Source organism: Lepisosteus platostomus, chromosome 16, assembly GCF_059453375.1.
Source record: "Lepisosteus platostomus isolate fLepPlt1 chromosome 16, fLepPlt1.hap1, whole genome shotgun sequence".
Classification (NCBI taxonomy): Eukaryota; Metazoa; Chordata; class Actinopteri; order Semionotiformes; family Lepisosteidae; genus Lepisosteus; species Lepisosteus platostomus.
The window spans coordinates 11,369,872-11,394,071 of record NC_142626.1 but is presented as its reverse complement, the minus strand read 5'-3'; the positions used below and the strand labels follow the sequence as shown (position 1 = coordinate 11,394,071).

Here is a 24,200-nt window from a genome sequence, read left to right as displayed (position 1 = left end):
TTTATTCCATGCTGAAAAAAAGAAGAAAGAGAACACAATGTTGCATCCGTGGAGCCTTCTTCAGGTGTGAGAGAGACAAGGCAGCAGGCAAAGGTAAAGTAGCAAGAGAACAAAGGCTGGGAGGGAGGAGGAGTGAGAGGCTGGTGTCAGATCAGAAAGACCACCGAAACTAAAATTATTCTGCAGCTAGGATCACACATTCTCCCTTCCCTTAACGACAGACTACTGTTCTTTTAAATTTTCTCCATTCATTGGAATTCATTTCACACCTCTCTGCACCCATTCTGACTTCACACCTCTTGATTGGCCTCTCTTTCTGTCCCCTGCTCCCGCCTCTCACTCCTCCTCCCTCCCAGCCTTTGTTCTCCCGCTACTTTACCTTTGCCTACTGCCCTGTCTCTCTCACACCTGAAGAGGGCTCCACGGCCGAAACGTTGTGTTCTCTTTCTTCTTTTTTTCAGCAGGGAATAAACCTATTACTTGTTTCTTTGCAGCCTACGCATGCTGACGCAGCTCCCCACCTGAAATGTTATATGAATGTTGACTACAGAAATATAAGGATGTAACACTAGTTGTTTAGACTTCGGTAATAATTTAAGAACAGCTAATAAGGTTTTTTTTTTTAAGTTTAAGAATTTTGATATGAGTAGTACCGGGAAGAGGAAAGACAGTGCTGGGTCGTCGAAAGAGAAGTCTAAGATACCTCCATCGTGTATGTATAGCACTACAAGAAAATCAATGGCAACTAATGAGAAAAGCGAAGCAACTGGAGGTGATGTGGGGAAAAAATAATGGAGATGCACTCGTACGTATGCAGGAGGAGCTCCAGACCAACGTCTCAGAGTAGATGTAATACCGTCGGAATTGAAGGTCTTCAAAATAGTCCATGGACTGTGTGTTTAAAGAGGTTGAAGAATTGAAGAATGAAGTTTTGAAATGAGTAAATACTGAACAAGAAAAGCAGATTTAAAGACCTTGAATGGGGGGGGGGAAAAGTTTGTAGTACAGCTACTACAGAGACGTAGGATTATTGATCTGGAGCACCTAGAGAATGCTGTTCCAGCTCCATTCTCGTGAGTCACTAGTGTGTCCCTCCCTCGTGGGGCCCTAAAGATTTCGTAGGCCCCCAGTCTCTGTGCCTGTGGTGCCTCATGGGAAAATCCGGCGCTGGTTCTGCCATGCAGTAGTTTCCGTTTTACGTTGTCGTGCAGATTTGTTTTTATCGTGGTGTCAGTGTAAGAAAAGTTTTAACTGACCTCTGACCCCCACAGGAGTGTTGTGGTGTCTGGGGATGGGGCTTTTCTTTTTTTTTCTCTTCATTTGTCCCCGATAAAGTTTGATAACCAGCCAGGGTTATCATGTTTTTTTTTTAACTTTCCCCGAGTGAAGGAAAGCTTAGGTTAGGAAATTAGTTCAATTGTACTGGAGGTTGATAGGCTTGCCGGCACAGAATACTTTTAAGACGTACTTTAAAAGTTTTGTTTTTCGTTGAGTATTTGTGACGTTTTCCTTCTTCGAGAGGGCTGGTTTTTCCTTGGTGTCTAAGGCCCCAGGTGGTACCTAAGGGACACCCTCCCCTTACCTGCACAGGTGCGCTTGCCATGGTAAATCTGCAGCTTGTAGCCATGGTTACAGCGGCAGGTGTCGGACCCGCCCGTGTTGATGCACTGGCCCCGCCCACTGCCGCAGGGCTCCGCCTCGCACTCGTTGTCGTCTGAAACCGAGAAGACCTCCTCATTTCATCGCCTGGACCACAGTTAGTGCCCCCCCCCCCCTCCGGTGCAGTCAAACAGGCAGGCATCTAGTGGGATCTTTCCTCTTACTGGGCGTCCTGGCCAAATTTCCCCCTGGCCCTTACCCATCATGGCCTCCTAATAACCCCCCTCTCTGAACTGGCTCCATCACTCTGCTCTCCTCCCCACTGAGAGCTGGTGTGTGGGGAGTGGAGTGGCGCCTCATCCAGGTGGGGGTACACACTGCTGGGGGTGGAGGGGATCCCCATGACCTGGAAAGAGCTCTGAGTGTAGGGTCCAGGAAAGGCGCTATAGAAGTGTGAGCATTATTATTAATATTATTACTCCTATCCATGCCCCTGTGGTTGTCACCCCCGAGTGCCACCATGCCTGTGGGCAGCCCCCTCTCCCCCACGGCGTGCCCACTCTTCAGGAGGTGGTCACAAGCTCCACTGCACCTAACGGGAGGGGCAGCACCTGTTGAAGGACTTTGCTGAAGTCATCAAACAGCGGGCAAAAACAACATGCGTCACCATTCAGCTGAAAGAGAACAGAGGCCCTGGCTGCCCAGTGCCCAGCATAGTGCTAACTGTGCGCTGGCAGTTAAATGAACCCTGGTCCATCCATCCATTGTCTAACCACTCTATCCAGTACGGGCTCGTGGGGGAGCCGGAGCCTATCCCAGCATACAACAGGCGCAAGGTGGGGTACTCCCTGGACAGGACGCCAGTCCATCACAGCGTGCGCCCACAGACACACCTGGCCGATTGCCCCAGAAGCCGATTAATCTCCCAGCCTGCCTTTGCACCATAGGACGCGAGCATGGTGAGACCATGCAAACAGACAGCACCCCCAGGTCTGGAATTGAACCGGGGTCCCCAGCACCGCCAGGCAGCAGTGCTGACCCAGGGTTCATTACGTTGTCACCAGGTCCCTCTCTGAGCTCAGCCTCTGCCTTCCCAGACCTACCCACCCGGGACCGATGCTCCCTCTAATTTCTAATGGCCTGTGCGCGCAGAAATTTGTGAAAGTTGTGCAAATTTCTTTACCAGTGACAAAAACCTTGTGCGCACTAAATTGAGCATATGTCAAATTGTAAACCTGAAATTATTTTTTTGTTAATATAGCCATCCTCATAGAAGCATAGAGATCCAAAAGATCCGGGACAGCTATTCCATGAACCCAGTCATAGAGACCGAGTGTCAGAGCGGGCAGGAGCAGGGAGGTACGAGACTACAAGAGCATCGATATTGACGATCAAGTAGCAAAAATAATGCACACAATTTTTTGTGCGCAATTCAATTTCCTATGTGCACTGATTTCATGACCTGTGTGTGCACGGGCACACGCGCACGGCTAAGAGGGAACGTTGCCCAGGACTCTCTGAGAGCCAGCTTGTGAGCAGCTTGTGAGCGGCGGGGCACGGGCTCCTCACCCACACAGTACTTCCTCTGGGCGTGAGCCTTGTACCCAGTGTTGCAGAGGCAGGCGAAGCCGTTGGCAGAGTTGATACATTCTCCGTGGCCACAGATGTTCCTGTTCAGCCTGCATTCGTCCGTCTCTGGACAGGGGAAAACATGGAAGGGGGGGAACCCACAAACAATTAGTGACGGAGCAGCTGATGATCACAAGCTTTCAGGCAAAAATAAAACCAGAGGGCACAAGCGGAAACTATGGGGAAGTGCATTTAAATGAAACAAGCTGCCATGTTGTTGAAGCAGATAGCCTGGCTGCAGTTAGGAAAGACTTTCTTTACACAAAGGGTGGTGGGAGTGTGGAACAAGCTGCCTAGCCATGTTGTTGGAGCAGGTAGCCTGGATCCCGCAATGAGGAAAGACTCCCTTCTTTACACGGAGGGTGGTGGGAGTGTGGCACAAGCTGGCCAGTCACGTTCGTGAAGCTAATAGCCTGCTTTCTTTCAAGAATCAGCTGGAAGAGGTCCTGCAGTTAGGAAAGACTTTCTTTACACAAAGGGTGGTGAGAGTGTGAAACTAGCCATGTTGTTGGAGCAGGTAGCCTGGATCCTGCTGTAGCGGCAATGCTTGTTAATAAGACAGAATTTAGTGTTGCTGTGCTTTCCCAAATGAGGCCCCATCTCTCTCTTCATCTCTGTTGCAGCCACAGAGAAACTATTCATGCAGGCTGATTTAAGGTTTCCTTTGATAAGGGACAGCTCCCAAATGGGGATGCAGTTAGCTAAGCCTGGCTATCATGATCAATGGTCATCCATTGGCGCCTATCTGTCTAGGGAGTGCCAGATGGACATCTGGACTGCATTCCTATGTGTCAGGAGTAAGTGACTCATATCTCATCTTGATCAACCAATCAGGGACTGGTAGGGCCGAGTAACCCAGGTGGGACTCTGATGCCCAGGAAACTTTCAGCCAATGAACGAGCTGAAGTTCCTCCAGGTAAAAACAGGCAACACAGAGAGCCTGAAGTAGGGGAAATTGTAGGAGACTATTCTAAAGAGAATTCTAAGGAGAATTCCAGGGGTGCGAGACAATTCCAGGGCAGGATGGCCCAGGAGCAGAAAGGCTCCAAGGGCAGGACATTCTTGCAGCGCGCCTCCTGACCATCCTGAGACTCAGCCCAGACAACCATGGATCGGCCAGTGTGTCTGAGTGCCAGAACTTTCCTTTGTTCTAAGAGTCTAGAGCGGAGGTTGCCAGAGAGTAACCAGAGGATCCACCCGAGGTTAGCATCAGCAGCAAGCCTCGTGAACAGGTCAGAACTGTGGACAGCTGAATCACTATTCAGAACTCCTATTCCTGACTTGCTGGAACCCACAGTCATCTTTTCTCCTGTGCACAAACTTTGCTAGTTAAAGCCAACACTAACTAGCCGGTCAGTGAGCATCAGCAGCGCACCGTCGCAAGCCGCACAGCACAGCCTGGCATGGAGCCAGAGAGCCCACAGGAGATCTGAATCCCCAGAGATTGGATGAGTATTCAACTTCACTGCATTACTGCTCGAGAATTCAATTGTTATCCCAATCAGTTGATATCAGTTTAATTCCTAAGAGTTATGTACTTGTTTTGAGTATCCAATGTAGAAGTTATAACCAAGTGCATTTACGAAACGGTCGAAATGAATGATATACTGAACGTATGTCCTCTTGATATATGTAACTCTTCGTAACTGAATGAATATATACCTTTTGTATTCTGATAACCCTCTCGATAAGATCTGTTAGGTTTATATTCATATTTTATGTATTAATAAATGTATTCTCGTGTATTAGTACCTGTGTGTGTGTGTTGTTTGAGTTATATCGCATGGTTGGATTCTAAGGCCATTAAAAGAATAAATTTTGTGATTTACTGCTACAATTAATAATTGTCCCAGTAAATGCCCAAACCCTACAGAACTGGTGCCTTGTGAGAGCACACTACAAGAGCAACATAAGATTAGTCAATTCTTGTAATTTTGTTCACTGCTCAGAAGTAAAGATTTTGTGCTCAAGTTATGGGTTTCTGTGCAATGCCCTTGGTTACAAGGGGATTCTGAAAGGCAGCCCTACCATAAATAACAGCTTTGTGAAGATGTGAAGATTGTGATGTGCAGTATTTGATGACGCTGGGTCACTGAGCTGTAGATTCTATTATGTGAGGCCTTTGCTTTGTTGTCTTATCTATTCCACACTTAACCTTTCCTCCCATTATCACCTGGACAGTAGCACAATGTCAGCAAACTACATTAAAACAGCTTTAATTCAGGACGTAAATCTAGGAATATTACTCATTTTCCTATCAAAGATATACCTAATGCGTCCTGCGCTCCCAGTAGACTTCCGCATTTCCCAACGACGTCATCAGCAATGCTACACTCCAGTCCGGTGCAAATCCTGAGCTGCCAATGCAGCCAACCTGCTGATCCTACCCTCGTGTCCATAGGATCGTGCTCTGGATTTTTTTTAAAATGCTGCTTATTTTGCATTCGCTACAGTGTGTTCAGATTTAAATTGACAGGGCACAGAAGTGCTGACTGAGGTGGATAAGATTGCATAGTGCTTTTATTCAGTTCATTCTATAAGTACCTTGATGTTTTTTGCATTTTGTTGTTTTAAATCTTGTGTGTCAAAATACTATGTAGTATTATTAGGTATGGAAAATACTCCAAACAAAGTAGAAAACCCAAAAAAAGATCATTAATAAGATGAGAAAAATGACAACGTCATGAATGCAGAAGTTTTCAAAATCCTGTACTGAGGCAAACAAATTTAACTGAGTGCACAAATGCTCCAAAACAAGCTGCACTGATTGTTGTGCAGCCTTTATGTGCTATAATAGTCATTCACACAATTTAAGAAATAAATCCACCTTTGTCTCAGTCAGGCAGTGAATATAAAGAAAAGATTCAATCCTGGAGACTAAGGAGCTTTCAGAACAGCTCAGGGATACAGTTGTAGAAAGACACAGACAGGCTGCACACGGGTCCCTGTGGAACAGCACTGCCTGCATCCACCCAGTCACAGGCTGTTTCCTGTTCTCAGCCCATGTGCAAACATCACCTTGCTTTCCTTTTCAAACAGTTAGGAATCTTGTGAAATTTCAAGTGCTTATTTTTAAATCATAAAAAGAATAGTGTCAATAATGCAACATTGTAAGACAGTTTTCTGCCCTCATAGTGGCATCACAGTTGGTAATGAATATGTCATATTTTCTTTGATATAGGTCAGCAAATACATCAGTCTGGTAATATGTATTCTTCTCATGGGTAACATTGAAATTAATTCAGTTTTAAACACTTCCAAGTTAATACTATTCTTTTAGTAAAGGCAAGACTACGTTTGTGACAGTATACTGTTACAGATGTCGTTAATGAGCATTACAGTGTGTGTGACTGTGTCAGTGTTGTTGATGTACAGTAGAGTGTGTGAGAGTGTCTCAGTGTTGTAAATGTGCAGTACAGTCTGCGAGAGTTTGTCAGTGTTGTAAATGTGCAGTACAGTGTGCGAGAGTATGTTAGTGTTGTTAATGTGAGAGTGCGCACTGTTTCACCTCTCTTCTATACTGGTAAAGCATTGTCCAGCGGTACTTTCTGAAACTGATCCTTGTCCGCAGCCGAGTGCAGGACTCCTGCTCTGAAGACACACGGACCTGCTGAGACGGGTTCACAGCGTGTTCAGCGTGTTGTGGCTGGGGGAGAGAGCAAGAGGATTTACCAGAATTCAGACTTCAGACCACTGGCTGTAGAGTCTGAGAGCCTGAAAACAGTTTAGGGAAGATTATAGGAGCAGAAGAACTTCAGGGGAGACTTCACATCACCCTGGGTGAGTCTATCAGGAATAAATGTATCGAAGTGAGCACTGTTTCACCTCTCTCATGTACTGGTACAGGGTTGTCCAGGGGTACATTCTGAAACTGATCCTTGTCTGCAGCCATGTGAAGACACACGGAGCTGCTGAGATGGTTCACAACGCATTCAGGTTTAAAATGGCGGAGAGCGGAAGCGCTGATTGTGGTGGATAAGATTTCGTCAGTGTTTTTATACTTAGAGAGCATTTTCTTAGTGCCTTGTAAAAGTATTGACAGCATTGAAGTTTCTAAAGTTTGTTGTTTTAATGCTCCTTGGTCAAAATATTATGAAGTAATAATATTCATTATGTACACAAACATCTGTAAAGATTCTTCACACTGGTCTTGGTTGCAAGGTATTTCTGCATGGTGTCCCGACCTTATATACCAGTCTTTGTGAAGCTCATGATGTGCAGTATTTTTGAGGCTTGGTCACAGAGCTGTAGATTCAGTGCTGTGGTAATTCTTGAGGCTGTTGTTTTGTTGTTTTTAGTAGTGATCCTGGTAGGTGTCCATCTAGCCCTGTCGGTGAGCTGTGAGTTGTGACCACTGTTCCTCCTTCCTGATGCTGTTTCCCTTGTTTATCATACTGTATTCTGGTCTGATTTTCGTCACTGTTCCCATGACATTGTTCCCGTTTCCTGTTCTCAGACCATGTGCAGACATCACCTTGCATTCCTCTTCATACAGTTAGCAGATGTGTTGAAGTTTCATTATTTTTAATGACTCACAGAATAACAAAAATGTAACATTATAAGACAGTTTTCATCCACTTCTTGGAAGCAGAGTCTTTCATATGTCAGTGAATACATCAGACATGTATATTTTTTCATTCCAGTTGTAGGAATAACAGCAACATTGGATTAGTCAGATCTTATTATTTTGTTCACTGCTCAGAAGTGAAGATTTTGTGCTCATGACATCAAATTATGTGTTTCTATGCATTGTTCTTGGTTACAAAAGGATTCTGAAAGGCAGCCCAACCATAAATATCAGTTTCGTGAAGATTGCGATGTGCAGTATTTGATGACTGGGTCACTGAGCTGTAGATTCTGTTATGTGAGGCCTTTGCTTTGTTGTCTTAATAACTATTGTTTTAAATGGAGTTTATAACGAAGGTTCAGGAGGAATGACAACAACCACTTTCAATCAGACTCAACCATCAGTAATGATCAATCGCTTCTGAAATCTATTCCTCTCCCAAAATGCTATAAATACCTACGAGATCCCCATCTCTCTCTTGTGCATGTCTGTTGCATGAGTCTCGCTGTCTTGCTGTCTCGCTGTCCTCTCCCCCCTTGTGTGCATCCTTGCATAGACAGTACTACGATGCTGCCTACACCATACAATCAATATTCTCGTTTGCTGCTCCAATGCACAGTTTGATCTCAGCTAGGAACCAGCTGAGTACCAGCTAGCCATTGATCTGACTCTTCGTCGCTTTTCAACATCTGCCAGCTTCATCTGGTCTTTCCCAAGACCAAGACCCACCGTTGTCAACCCGTCATTCCCAAACAGCTAGCGTTTGACCATCTAGTTACTTCTCCTGTTTTAAAATAAATGGGCTGCTCTCGGCAAGCGCACATTCGCTGCCATGTTTGCAAATCTCCCATTCGAAACCTTTCCTCCCATTATCACCTGGACAGTAGCACAATGTCAGTAAACTACGTTAAAACAGCTTTAATTCAGGACGTAAATCTAGGAATATTACTCATTTTCCTATCAAAGATATACCTAACGCATCCTGCGCCCCCAGTAGACTTCCGCATTTCCCAACGACGTCATCAGCAACGCTACACTCCAGTCCGGTGAAAATCCTGAGCTGCCAATGCAGCCAACCTGCTGATCCTACACTCGTGTCCATAGGATCGTGCTCTGGATTTTAAAAAAAATGCTGCTTATTTTGCATTCGCTACAGTGTGTTCAGATTTAAATTGACAGGGCACAGAAGTGCTGACTGTGGTGGATAAGATTGCATAGTGCTTTTATTCAGTTCATTCTATAAGTACCTTGATGTTTTTTGCATTTTGTTGTTTTAAATCTTGTGTGTCAAAATACTATGTAGTATTATTAGGTATGGAAAATACTCCAAACAAAGTAGAAAACCCAAAAAAGATCATTAATAAGATGAGAAAAATGACAAAGTCATGAATGCAGTTTTCAAAATCCTGTACTGAGGCAAACATAAATTCAACTGAGTGCACAAATGCTCCAAAACAAGCTGCACTGATTGTTGTGCAGCCTTTATGTGCTATAATAGTCATTCACACAATTTAAGAAATAAATCCACCTTTGTCTCAGTCAGGCAGTGAATATAAAGAAAAGATTCAATCCTGGAGACTAAGGAGCTTTCAGAACAGCTCAGGGATACAGTTGTAGAAAGACACAGACAGGCTGCACACGGGTCTCTGTGGAACAGCACTGCCTGCATCCACCCAGTCACAGCCTGTTTCCTGTTCTCAGACCACGTGCAAACATCACCTTGCATTCCTCTTCATACAGTTAGAAATCTTGTGAAATTTCAAGTGCTTATTTTTAAATCATAAAAAGAATAGTGTCAATAATGCAACATTGTAAGACAGTTTTCTGCTCTCATAGTGGCATCACAGTTGGTAATATGAATGTGAATATGTCATATTTTATTTGATATAGGTCAGCAAATACATCAGTCTGGTAATATGTATTCTTCTCATGGGTAACATTGAAATTAATTCAGTTTTAAACACTTCCAAGTTAATACTATTCTTTTAGTAAAGGCAAGACTACGTTTGTTGCAGTATACTGTTACAGATGTTGTTAATGAGCATTACAGTGTGTGTGAGTGTGTCAGTGTTGTTGATGTACAGTAGAGTGTGTGAGAGTGTCTCAGTGTTGTTATTGTGCAGTACAGTGTGTGAGAGTGTAACAGTGTTAAATGTGCAGTACAGTATGTGAGAGTGTGTCAGTGTTGTTAATGTGCAGTACAGTGTGTGAGTGTTGTTGATGTGCAGTACAATGTGTGAGAGTGTGTCAGTGTTTTTAATGTGCAGTACAGCGCGCGAGAGTATGTCAGTGGTATTAATGTGCAGTATAGTGTGTGAGAGTTTGTCAGTTTATTTAATTTTCAGTACAGTTTAATTGCAGGAATTAGAATAAAAAAACAATTATTTTTTCTTCCACTGCTCAGAAGTGCAGGTTCTAAGTTCATTACAACAAGTTACAGTATGTTTTGCTTTGTGCTGGCCTTGGTTACAAGGGGTTTCTGCATGGTGTCCTGACCATAAATATCAGCTTTACAAGGCTCAAGGTGTACAGTATTTGTTGAGACTGGGTACTGTAGCTTCAGTGCTGGGGTAATTCTGGAGGCCGATGTTTGTAGCTTTTAGCCGCTATCCTGTTAAGTGTCCATCTAGCCCTGTCGATGAGCTTTGACTGTTCCTCCTCCCCGATGGTGTTTTCCCTTGTTTGATGCACTGTATACTGGTATGATTTTCATCACTGTTCTCCTGACACATTAAATCATTTTGCCACTTCTGTGACAGATGCTTCTGTGATTCAGGCACCAACTGTTTCATCCCATTCAAAATCTGTTAGTTTACTCATGTTGCTTGAGAAACTCATATTTTGTTGTAAGTGTTGATTTCTAGACTGCTTTTACAGCAAAAACATACTAGTAAATGATATCAAAATCTGTATGAAATGTGTAAATTATTTGTAGTTGTCATAAATTCTCAAATTACAGGTGCTGTTGTCAGTAGGTTTTTCCTGTACATTAGCAGGTGCAGGACAAGCTTTCATCTGTCTGACATGACACATCTGTATCATCAGTGTTGTCTTATACATTAAAGTGGAACAAGTATGCTCAAAACCACTTAACAGGAAGTCCTTCAGCGCAGAGTAACTGAGTCTGTTTTTACCAGCCCCTCTTTTCTTCAGTGCTTCCTGTTTAAAAACATACATTACGTTATGTAAACAGAAAGTATATTTCTGTTTCGTCGCCATTTTGAGCGAAGCAGGGCAGATGCAGTCGGGTACAAGTAGAGAGGGAATAAACTTACTCCTTCATTAAAAACACACTGTAGTGTGATAATTGCGGAAGGTGGCTGGGGGAGAGAGCAAGAGGTTTTACCAGAATTCAGACTTCAGACCACTGGGTGTAGAGTCTGAGAGCCTGAAAACATTCGAGAGTAAATTGTAGCAGCAGAAGGACTTGAGGGGAAACTTCACACCAGCCTAGGTGAGTCTCTCAGGAATAAATGTGTCAGAGTGCGCACTGTTTCACCTCTCTTCTATACTGGTAAAGCATTGTCCAGCGGTACTTTCTGAAACTGATCCTTGTCCGCAGCCGAGTGCAGGACTCCTGCGCTAAACACGGAGCTGCTGAGACGGTTCACAGCACATTCAGGTTTAAAATGGCTGAGAGTGGAAGCGCTGATTGTGGTAGATGAGATTGCGTCAGGGTTTTTATACTTCGCATTTTCTTCAGTGCCTTGTAAAAGTACCGAGAGCCTTGATGTTTCCATGCTCGTTGGTCAAAATACTATGAAGTAACAATATTTTTATGTACACAAACTACTGTAAACAAAGCCAAAAAAAAGGAAAAAAAGAAGTTGAAAATTAATATCATAAGAAAAATCAAAGTCGTGATTGCATAAGTTTTCAAACCCTAAATTCATCTGGGTGCACAAATTTAGTAAACTGAGCTGCACTAATAGTTGAGTGGCCTCTATGTGCAATGATAGTCTTTCACATGATTTCAGAAATAAATACCTTTGTCTCTGTAAGGTCCCTCAGTCAGGCAGTGAATATAAAGAAAAGATTCAATCCTGGAGACTAAGAAGCTTTCATAACAGCTCAGGGACACAGGTGTAGAAAGATACAGACAGGCTGCACATGGCCCTGTGGAACAGCACTGGCTGCATCCACCCAGTCACAGGCTGGTTCCTGTTTTCAGTCCATGTGCAGACATCACCTTGCATTCCTCTTCATACAGTTAGGAACTGTATGGAAGACAATTTCCACACACTTCTTGGAATCAGAGTCTTTCATACAGTATGGTCATAAATACATCAGTCTTGTAGTTTTTTTCAATCCAGTTGTAGGAATGAGAGAAAAACACAATTCATCAGAACTTATTATGTCGTCCATTGCTCAGAAGTGAAGATTTCGTGCTCATTACACTAAGTTATGTGTTGCTGTGCATTCTCCTTGGTTACAAGGGGATTCTGAAAGGCAGCACTACCATGAATATCAGCTTTGTGCAGCTCGTGATGTGCAGTATGTGGTGACACTGAGTCACTGGGCTGTAGATTTTGTTCTGTGGTAATTTGAGGCCTTTGTTTTGTTGTTTTTAATAACTACTCTTTTAATTGACCGTTAGCCCTATAGGTAAGCTTTTAATAGTGACCATTGTTCCTTCTTCCTGATGTTGTTTTCCTTTGTTTGGTGTGCTGTATGCGGTTATGGTTTTCATCTCTGCTCCTCTTTCATCACTTCTCTGACTGACGCACCTGCAATTAGGGCACCAACTATTTGAGCTCTGTCAAAATTTGTTAGATTTCTCATGTCACTTTAGAAACTCCCATATTAAAGAACTTTTTAAGACTGCTTTTAAGGCAGAAACATATTGTTGATTCATGTTGAATTTAATATGGAACACGTGAAGAATCCTTTTTAACTGTCATTTAATCATTTCAAATTACAAATGCCTTTTGTTTTGTCTTTCCATTATTTCGATCATCCTCCAGGCATTTGCAGGTGCAGTAGAAGCTTTCTTCTATCTAACACAACGTGTTTGTATCGTCATTGTTGCCTTATACTTTATACTGGAACAAGTGTGCTCAACACCACTTTACAGGAAGTCATTCAGCACAGTGTAACTGAGTCTGTCAGTATCAGCCTCTCTTTCGTTCACTGGTTTCTGATTTGAAAAAGAAACATTAGTGAAACAGAAAGTATGTTTCTGTTACATCGCCATTAAGAGTCAAGCAGGAGAGACACAATTAGGTACAAGTAGAGAGGGAATAAAGTTTCTCCAGCATTAAAAACACACTGAAGTGCGGTTACTGTGGAAAGTGGCTGGGGGAGAGAGCAAGAGGTTTTACCATAATTCAGACTTCAGACACTGGCTGAGAGTCTGAGAGCCTAAAAGATTTTAGAGATTATGAGCAGAATGACTTCAGGGGAAACTTCACACTACTCTGGGTGAGTCTCTCAGGAATAAATGTGTCAGAGTGAGCACTGTTTCACTGCTCTTCTGTACTGACACAGCAGCATTGTCCAGCGGTACTTTCTGAAACTGATCCTTGTCCGCAGCCGAGTGCAGGACTCCTGCTCTGAAGTCACACGGACCTGCTGAAATGGGTTCACAGCATGTTCAGGTTTAAAATGACGGAAAGCACCTGTGGTAGATAAGTTAGCATAGAATGCTTTTAATTCAGTTCATTCTATAAGTACTGAGAACCCTGATGTTTTTAGATTTTGTTATTTTAAATCTTGTGGGTCAGAATACTATGAAGTAACAATATTTATAAGTAACAAAATATTTACTTATTCACAAAGCAAACAAATAAGAAAAAAACATAATTAATATAATGAGATAAATGAAAATGTTTTCAAACCCTGTACTGAGGCAAACATAAAAATATTTGGGTGCACAAATTTACCAAAATGAGCTGCAATTATAGTTGTGTAGCCGTTATGTGCAATAATAGTCTTTCACACATTTTCAGAAATAAATACCTTTGTCTCTGTCAGGTCCCTCAGTTAGGCAGTGAATATAAGGAAAAGATTCAATCCTGGAGACTAAGGAGCTTTTAGAACAGCTCAGGGATACAGGTGTAGAAAGACACAGACAGGCTGTGCATTGGTCTCTGTGGAACAGCACTGCCTGCCTCCACCCAGTCACAGGCTGTTTCCTGTTCTCAGTCCATGTGCAAACATCATCTAGCATTCCACTTCATACAATTAGGAACTGTGTTGAAATTTCAGGTGCTAATTTTTAAACCATTAACAGAATAGTAGTAATAATGCAACATATTAAGACACTTTTCTGCCCTCATATTGGCATCATAGATGGTCATATGAACGTGAATATGTCATATTTTATTTGATATATTTCAGCAAATACATCAGTCTGGTAATATGCATTTTTCTCATGGGTAACATTGAAATCAATTCAGTTTAAAAAACACTGACAGTTTTTTTTTAGTTGAAACTATTCTATTAGTAAAGACAAGACTAAGTTTATGAGACTATACTGAGAATGATACAGATTGTTAATGTGCAGTACAGACAGTTAGTGTGTCAGTGTTGTTGATTTGCAGTACAGTGTGAGAGTGTGTCAGTGCTGTTGATGTACAGAATAGACTGTGAGTGTAATTCTTGTGACTGCTGTTTTGTAGTTTTTAGTAGTGATCCTGTTAGGTGTCCATCTAGCCCTGTTGGTGAGGTGTGAGTTGTGACCTCTGTTCCTCCTTCCTGATGCTGTTTCCCTTATTTATCATACTGTATGCTGTTCTGATTTTCATCACTGATCCCATGACATATTAAATCACATTAAATTTGCCTTTTCTGTGACTGACTCTTTTGTGATTCCAGACCCCTGTTAATATCTCTTAGATCAGTGGTTCTCAAACTTTTTGGACCAAGTACCACCCCTAATCCAACCAAAGCATCCAAGTACCACCTACAAGTCATCATCTCATAGGAACCCCAGAAATTCTCAATGACCAACATGAGCGCATGTGCACACACACTCACACATACATATAATAAATATTATAATAATAAACTTTGTTTGATATAAAAAATGTGGCTTCTCAAAGTGCAGAAAAAAACAACAACAAATAAAAATAAAAAGCACCATTTCAGTGAGAGGGGTGAGCCTGTTTAGTCGAGCAAAGCAGATGTGAATTAAGTTTTCGAGCCTTGATACAATTCACAACAGTCTAACAGATTTTAAATTGTCAGGCATTTTCTTGACGGCAAAGGTCTCGCGGTGGATGTTGCAATGAAACCATTAATTTCTGGAGCAACCTCTCTTATTCGTGCAACTACACCGCTGTTTCGGCTTGTCATTGCTCTAGCACTGTCTGTACAAACTCCGACACATTGTATCCAGTCGATGCCTTTCTCTTCGATAAATTCATTCAGAAGCTGAAATACGTGCTCTCCTGTAGTTCCTGTTGGTAGCAGCTTACAGAACAGAAAGTCCTCACGGGACGTACCCTCAAACTCGTATCTAACGTAAACGAGCAAATTGGCCAAATCGACTGCAGACTCATCTAATTGCAGTGAAAAACATCTGCTCATCTTAACGCGCTCTGTCAGTGTACTTTTGATATAATCCTTCAATCCATTTCAATAATTCTATGAATGACTGTGTCTTTCAGGGGGGGCAGCAGGTCGAGCTGTTCAGCAGCTTTTTCTCCACACATAATAGTGTGGGGCTTACCTGCTTTAACAATCCGCAAGCTTGCATTTTTCCACGTTTCTGTTTTTATTTCAGTGTTTATTTGAAGTTTTTATTACATGCGCATGGGAGAGAAACACAGAGACGCTCGGTGTATTTTTCTCAAATTAACTTAGAACAGTTCTTAAATATTTTTATGTTATTTTTCACGCTTTCCTGTGCTCACAAGATTACCAGCGTTCGTAGCAGGCATTTCTATGCATTCCTGTGTTTACAATGTTGGCATTGTTCCAAAATCATGCACATTCTCCTACCTCCCTATTTGCTGGAGATACAGTAGCTTTTTTTTAAATACAATTGGTCACTTGCGTCCGTGGCACTTATTCCTATAGAGTGGTATAGAATTACAGAGTATCTCTTGTGTCCACTGAACTATTAGCGCGCACTATATCATAGTATGTAGGCTGCGTATTTGACACGTATAAAAATACAAAATATGAAAACCCGTCCCGATTTTTCAGCGCACACAACACAGTTCCAGGGTCATTTGGCGTACCACCTGGCGGCACGTCGTGTACCACTGCAGGTACGCGTACCACAGTTTGAGAACCACTGTCTTAGATCTCTCAAGTTGCTTCAGAACCTCACATATTAAAGTGATTTCCAGACTGCTTTTACAGATAAAATATTTTGGAAATTCATATTGAAATTAATATGAAACACATGTAGAAGCCAGAATTACGTACTATCTCTACATCTGCTAAACACCTAATCCTGTATTCTTCACACTGGAAACTGAGTCACCTCTTGACTGAGAAAGATTTAGAGAACTTTTTATTTTAAACAAATTGTAAATATGACGTTTACATTGGCGTTTTACTCCTGATGGTAACTGTAACAAATTGTCACGTTTCACATCCTTGCTAAACAATCATGACGTTCTCATCCAATCAAAGGTTTGATGTTTTTTTATTTTAAAACCGTGATCTTGACATGCAGGTGTGAAGTAGAGTTAACAGCTTGAGATTTAAAGGGTTAATTTGATGCATTCAGCCGACATTACAGGTTGTGCGAGCCGTGTTGCATTAACATTGGAATGCTCTTTTTTACAAGTGTAAAAAGAGGCGATACACAACGTGTCTCCTCTATAACTCTTCAGTTTACAGAGGAATTCTGTCAGAGCCTCACAACATTGTCCTATAATACTCTTCTTGTGTCTAATTTTTAGTTTAGCAGGATTTGCGCGGTAAGCACATTGTTTAATGGGGAAGACGTTACCCACGTCTATATTACTGTACAACACTTGTTTGAGTCCGGAATGCCATTCCATCTCTATTGGATTCAAATTTGGGGATTCAGCTGGAGTTTTCACCCAGTTTTCACAAGCTGTCTCTTATTGACTTCCTGTTTCTTTTCATCTTCATTATTGGGTGTGAGAGAGTCTTCTTGATTTTGGCCATAGTCTGTCTCCTTACCGAAGCTATAGTGCAGTAAGTTGTCTGTCCCGACAAATGGTACAGATAAACGTGTACTATACTGATGAGCAAATATCTGAAGAGGGCTTCACAGCGGAAAATTAGTGTTTTATCTCTTCTCTTTTCAGCATGGAATAAACTTGTTCCCTTACTGTAACTACTGCATGATTTCTTTATCCGTAACAGCTAAATGAGGGGAATTAAATCAGTCAAAATCTTGGAGTGCCAATTGTAAAAATAACCCTTCTTCCTTCATTTGTTTAACTTAAAGAATTTTGAGAAGAAAGTTTGTAATGCAGGGCGCTCTGAACGAGTTTGTCAAGATCACGGTTTCAAAATAAAAAAACATCAAACCTTAGATTGGATGACAATGTCATGACTGTTTCGCAAGGATGTGAACTTTGAATGTTTTGTGATATTTAGAAATACCAACCAATTCAATATAGTGTTGATAAAATGTGTTATCAATAATATTGACAGTAGTGGCAGTACAGTAGCAGTTTGAAAGTATTCTTTGTTATTAACAAATCACATAGCTTCGAACATGTGATATTTAGAAATATAAAAAATTATTTGCTATTTTAGTTTTTCAAAGAAACGTTTATTTGTTTAAAGAAAACTCAAGGCAACAGCTGGGTTTAAACCCCCAACCTTAGGCATACAAGGTACACACCTAAGCCATTACACCACACATTTAATCATGTGAGAATGAGTTAAACTAATATAATTATATTATATATTATATATATAATTATATCATTATTAATTTCTTTAGATACGCAATTCCATATTATATTCCCTATTCATCAAATTCTAAAAAGTATGCGTTTTTTTACTGTGATAACGAGAATAAGTATTCGTAGAAAAGGTTAAAACATTATAATTTTTTACAAAGTATATGCACTTAATATAGTCAGAAGGAGCAATTAAAACTTTTCCAAAATAACCACAGTATGTAACCAAATTAAAGACTTTGATGCTTAAAATGTTTAGGAAGAAAGTGGAATACTGGTGTGTATTTTTTATTTTACTACCAATACCAGCCATATACAGTTTACATACTATGTTTATGTTCCTAAAATTAATGGCGTTTATGAGCAATCTCTGGGAAACTATTATAGGCACGGTGAATTGGAGTTTCTCAAAACTTACTTTGTATGATTGGAAACAAATAAGTGATCAGATCAGCGAAATGCTGTGGTGTTACTTTTTGTCAATGAAAAAATAAAGTATTTTCGTGTCGCAACAGTTAAACTGATGCAGACAGTTACAAAGAAAGTGGACCACGGTAATACTTTGAGCTTATAGCCTGTCCAAGGTCATTCTTTAGTAATGCTATTAGTAATATCTTCCGTAAAGCTTTGATGCTTAAAATATCCCTGCATAATTAAAATATTTATAATGAAGGTAGAAGGTTGTGTACTTTTGTCCAACTGAGCAATCTTAGTTTTATAAAATATAACGACATTTTAATGTTTAATGTTTAACATGCTGTAATACACAGTTTGAAATTATTAAAAGTCTAAAGAGTATACAACTTAAATTCTTAATTGGAAAAAGATCATCCTTCAGCAGTGACCAGGATTTTCTGGCGACAGCTCAAATTCTGTACATGAGACGTTAAGCTTTATTAGCTCCACCTAGCAGTTTTACAAGGTGATTCCTTGGCCAGTAGCCTGTAGCCATATCACCCTGCAACTCACAACTGGCAACCCACTGAAGCTAAGCAGGTGTGAGCCTGGTAAGTACCTGGATGGGAGACCTCCTGGGAAAAACTAAGGTTGCTGCTGGAAGAGGTGTTAGTGGGGCCAGCAGGGGGCGCTCACCCTGCGGTCCATGTGGGTCCTAATGCCCCAGTATAGTGATGGGGACACTATACCGTAAACAGGTGCTGTCCTTCGGATGAGACGTAAAACCGAGGTCCTGACTCTCTGTGGTCATTAAAAATCCCAGGGTGTCTCTCGAAAAGAGTAGGGGTGTAATCCCGGCATCCTGGCCAAATTTCCCATTGGCCCTTACCAATCATGGCCTCCTAATAATCCCCCTCTATGAATTGGCTACATTACTCTGCTCTCCTCCCCACTGAGAGCTGGTGTGTGGTGAGCGTTCTGGCGCACTATGGCTGCCGTCGCATCATCCAGGTGGATGCTGCACCTGGAGGGGAGTCCCCATTACCTGTAAAGCGCTTTGAGTGGAGTGTCCAGAAAAGTGCTATATAAGTGTAAGCAATTATTATTATTATTATTCCAGAAACTATTATCATACCTTTGGTGTGATGCGGTATGATGCGTTAAGAAGCGTGGTGACATGCCACACCTACCACGTTTTAAAGCAGCGTACTCTGCGCATTTTGAATGGCTGGATCTAGATGTCAGAGTGAGGACTGTTTCACCTCTCTTATGTACTGTTACAGTGCTGTCAAGGTCTACTTTCTGAAAATAAATCCTAGTCTGCAGCCGAGTGCTCTGAAGTCACATGGAGATGCTTAGATGGTTCACAGTGCGTTCAGGTTTAAAATGGAGGAGAGTAGAAGCGCTGATCGTGGTGGATAAGATTGTGTCAGTGTTTTTATACATAGAGAGCATTTTCTTCAGTGCCTTGTTAAAGTACTGAGAACATTTAAGTTTATAAATGTTGTTGTTTTAATGCTTGTTGGTCAAATACTATGACGTAATAAGTAATAATATTTATTATGTACAGTGCTTATAAAAAGTATCCTCCTTGGACTTTTTCACATTTTATTGTGTTACAGCGTGGAACCATGATGTATTTAACTGGGATTTATTGCCCGCTCATCAACACCAAGTACTCTATAATGTCAAAGTGAAAAACAATCCAGACATTTTACTAAATTAATTAAAAATAAAAAACAGAAAACAATTGAATTCATACATATTCACCTTTGGCAGCAATTACAGCTGTCAGTCTCTTCGGGTAAGTCTCTATCAGCGTTGCACATGCTGACATTGGAATTGCCCATTCTTTTGCCCATTCTTCTTGGCAAAATTGCTCAAGCTCCATCAAGTTGGAGGGGTTCCATTTGTGAACAGCAATTTTTAAGTCATTCCACAGATGCTCAATTGAATTGAGGCATTGGCTTTGACTTGGACACTGCAGTACAGTGTGTGAGAGAGTGTCAGTGTCGTTATTGTGCAGTAACGGACAGAGTTTGAGCAGAGAGGGATTCAGCCTGTTTTAAAGTCATTTTATACTTAAGAACAGGATTTATACTATATATATTTGGATTTCCTGTTTATTGAGGGATATTGAACTTTGCCTCCTGTTTATCTGTTTTGGTGGACACGAATTGAAAGGGAAATCCTATAAGTAACAATCTACAGAACAGGGACAGAAGTGCATTGACAGATAGGGACATAGATAAGTGAACTTTTGTGTTTTTCTTTACTCATGATAAGTTATTGTAATTATAATTATTGTTTTGTTATTGTAAATTAATTTGTAACTATAAAAAACACTGCTTTTATATTTTTGTGTCAATGTAATAATGTGCAGTAGTGTGTGAGAGTGTGTGTCAGTGCTGTTAATGTGTTGTACAGTGTGTGTTAGTGTTGTTAATGCGAGTGTCTCACTTGTGTGTTGGCAGGTTTTGCTGGTCAGATTCATGTCCTTGAGTCCCTCTGCTGACCATGAGCAGGAGAACAGCTTTTGAAATGAGTCTCTCTGGGGAGCCTGAGGCTGAAGATGGAGTGATGGGCCCTGAAATTAAGAGGTAAGAGGGTATCCTTGTGTTTGAAGACCTGACTGACTCTGACACTGAATCTGTCTGGCTACAAGGCTATACGGATGTAACTGTGTTACTGTAGATGTTTCTGCTGTTTTGTGTCTGTTGTCAGAGTTATGTGACTGTAGTGGCTGAAGTTTCCTGGCTCAGCTGTCTTGGGTCTAGTGCTCAAGTTTGTTGTCACAGGCTGTCAGGACATGCATTTTCAGTGTCCAATCCCAGGGGGATGCATGTAGTGGGAATATCACTATGACTGGGTGGCTACCTTAGTTTGAGGTAACTAAAATTATATAGCACACTCTGAACTTCAGACTATAGATTAAGAAAAACAGACACTAAGGATATAGTTTTTGAGCATCTTTTCCTTTCTCTGGGTGCTCTGCTTAAGTACATTCTTAGCAGTTCATTTATGTATAGATGAGCTAAACCTGCCTAGTCAGCTAGACAAGATAACATTTGTAAGTGTTTCAGGTGGGTAGCTGTGTCAGCATGCGTAGGCTGCAATGGAACAAGTAATAGGCTTATTCCATGCTGAAAAAAAGAAGAAAGAAAACACAACGTTTCGGCCGTGGAGCCTTCTTCAGGTGTTGTTTTCAAAACACTACAGTACTTTTTCACGGTTATCTTAATGGTTTCTTCAAACTGTGTATGTTGGCAATTATCTTCCTCTACCAGTCATTAAGATTTAATAGTACTTTTCATCACTCAGCATATACAGAGGGAGTGGAGCAGTGGCTCTGTGGCTAAGGATCTGTACCTGTGGCTGGATGGTTGCCGGTTCAAATCCCACATCTGACAGAGGAATCCTAATCCATTGGGTCCCTGAGCAGGCTCTTTATCCCAGCTGCTCCAGGGGTGTCATATAAATGGTTGACCCTGTGCTCTGACCCCCATCTTCTCTCCCTGTCTGTGTGTCTCATGGAGAGCAAGCTGGGGTATCTGAAAAACACATTCCTAATGCAAGAAATTGTATATGGGAAATAAAGTGATCTTATCTTATCTTATACAGTCAACCACCAGATCTCCACAGCCTTCTTGTCCACCATTCCCTTAACCATCATCTCATACCACTGACCACCTGATCTCCATAACTAACTAATAACTGGGTAGCAAAGCTGATTACTGGCTTTAAATCACAAAGCCTCAGCATCACACAGTCATTCGGTCATTTCCCCGAGAACTATGTCAGCTGAGTCTAAAGACATCATGTGGCTATGTTATCTTTTGAGACCAGATATCCTGAGACTGCTTTAGTAAAATATAAGTAAAAAGATATATAGTTGACAAGATATAATACGAACTTATAGTAAAACACTTTTAGTTAATTCCCTCACCAGTGACAGCCAAGGTGTCTGATGAGGCCTTCAACTAATCACTGCCTTCAAGGTGAAACAAACTGCTCTAACTGATGATCCCCTTCTCTGTAACAGCACCAACCGGAGGCTGTGAGATGCATAAACTCTGCACTTTTGATATTTTGAGTTTGAGTTTGATAGGATCCACTATTCTTCTTCTTACTGGTGTGTGTTTAAGGTACTTATGAATATGCTGAGTGGATGCATTCTGCTATTTTTTATGTTGCATATTTGTATTGTATGTTTTTAATAGTATGAGCTCACCAAACCAGATTATATGCAACTAGTTGTTATGGCAATAAAATATTGAACTTGAAATTTCTGGGGAATGTAGTTCAGGCTAGAACTGCTATCTTGCCTGAACTTGCCATCTTCATCGATTCTATGTTCAAGACATCAGTGCCTCTTCACCTCCAGATGTACAAGATCCATCCACCTGCTCGTTATCTATATTCAAAGCTGGCCGGAAACACAGAATGTTAGGTTATATAATTAAAAGCAAGAAATTTATTGAAAGACATTTTGCTAAAATTGTATAAACCACCAGTAAGGCCTTATTTAAAATTGTATATAATTTTGTTTCAATATGGACACTGTGTATAATTGTGCTTCAATTTAGATCATTGTATATTTTTAGCTGCTTGAGATTTAGTCCAGAGATGAGGACCAAGATACAACTCTGGGCTCAAAGGATTATGTAATATTGAAAGATAAAAGAACCAAACATTTCTAATCTTATAAGAGTGGCTAAGAGGAGTCTGATTCAAGATTATAGAATCCTAAAGACGCTGACACACTCAAGCCAGTGAGCTAAATCACTGTCAGCAGTGATGGACAATACTACCTGCACAGCTACACCTGGAAATCACATAGGCAGCAAGAGACAGACACTTAAACACTGAACAAAAGTGTCTGAATGGACACACATGGCCACTGTACTTCAGCCTAGTGTCCAGTGGGGAGAGAGGAAGTTAATGGACAGAGTGTTTTAGAGTCCAAAACAGAAATTTGAGCCCAGAGAGAGGGAGTTAAAAAGCCCTGTGAGGTCTGGAGGTGAAATGGGAGAACAGCTCTAATACCAGCACAGCCACTACTGAACATCAGAGACAGGAATACTGAACAAGAGTGTCCAAATGGACACGAATGGTCACTGTACTTCAGCCTATTGTCCAGTTGGGGAGAAGGAAAGTTAATGGAAGGACAGTTTTAGAATCCAATCCAGAATTCACAACCTAGAGACAGGCAGCTCAGCAGTGCCAGATTTAGTAATTCTACAGGATGGATGGTAGGATTAATAGAGACAGAATCCACTGTCTCACCAGCAATTCTCAAAATTAAAAATCAGAAGCAAATGGTTCTGTACTCCTTTTTGTATCAAAAAGTTATTCATTTTACAAAAGACTATTCATTCCAGTTTCTCTATTTTGTTTTCCACTGAAAGTCATCAGATCAGATAAAGCAGCAGTCATTTAAAATGTTGTACAATTTGTTTGAATTTAGTCACTGTGTACTGTAGGTTTCAAGCAGTCACAGAGCAGTCCAGTGCAGGTTTGCGATGAGTTTAATTGTAACAGAAATTGCCATTTCCAGAGAACACTGAAGGAGACACACACAAGATGTATTTCCCACAGTGCCCCAAATTGCAACAGTTTTACGGAGGTTTTTATAGCCATGTTATTACCATGAATGGGATTTAAGTGTCCGCATTCTACTTATGGTCCAGTGGCTATTCTTGTTCATGTTGTCCTGCCTTCTAGCTATTTCTGTGGTATCATGTACAACAGCAAATGTCTGTTCTAAAATTCTCTAAAGCCGGGTCAGGAGACCAGGTCTATGATCCCAGGCCAGAGCCAGATATGTATGTGACTTCAGCTCAGCAGCTCTGCCTCTCCAGTAGAAAAGTGACTCCAGGCTCTCTGAGCTGCTCCATTTAAAAAAAACAGCAGAAACACCCTGGAGTTCAGGCTCATGTTCACACACTAGGACAGTGTGCTGCCCCCTATAGGCTGTTTCCTTCAGGCCATGAAGAGGGAAAGGGGCATTGAGGGCTGAGCAGCAGAGAGACACATATTAATCTTGCAGAACGAGAGATATTCTAAAAATTCAAAACAGAATAAGCTTCTTATGTATACCGTGCTGTGCCAAAACAATCTCTTCGTTTTCCAAAGGGCTACTCATTCCACTTTCCATATTCTGTTTTCCA

The 24,200-nt window shown here is 41.3% G+C and overlaps 2 protein-coding genes across 5 annotated transcripts in view; one reads left to right on the top strand and one right to left on the bottom strand.

The window, feature by feature from the left end:
* The window catches only part of LOC148646877 (latent-transforming growth factor beta-binding protein 3-like), a 49,923-nt gene extending 42,803 nt beyond the window's left edge, over positions 1–7,120 (bottom strand). Inside the window, exons 1-3 of the mRNA XM_088609470.1 lie at positions 7,054–7,120; positions 3,169–3,294; positions 1,583–1,714 (exon numbers count right to left, since the gene is read on the bottom strand). Of these exons, the coding sequence (XP_088465596.1) occupies positions 1,583–1,714; positions 3,169–3,294; positions 7,054–7,120 (325 nt within the window). The remainder of the gene's footprint in view (positions 1–1,582; positions 1,715–3,168; positions 3,295–7,053) is intronic.
* Positions 7,121–10,973: 3,853 nt separating this feature from the next.
* Positions 10,974–24,200, top strand: part of LOC148646869 (NLR family CARD domain-containing protein 3-like) — an 823,351-nt gene continuing 810,124 nt past the window's right edge. Inside the window, exons 1-2 of one of the 4 annotated variants that reach the window (XM_088608927.1) lie at positions 10,974–11,249; positions 20,505–20,630. In XM_088608927.1, coding sequence (XP_088465053.1) covers positions 20,548–20,630 — 83 coding nt within the window. In that variant the 5' untranslated portion in view covers positions 10,974–11,249; positions 20,505–20,547. The remainder of the gene's footprint in view (positions 11,250–20,504; positions 20,631–24,200) is intronic. The other 3 variants (XM_088608930.1, XM_088608929.1, XM_088608928.1) reach the window with 3 other exon arrangements.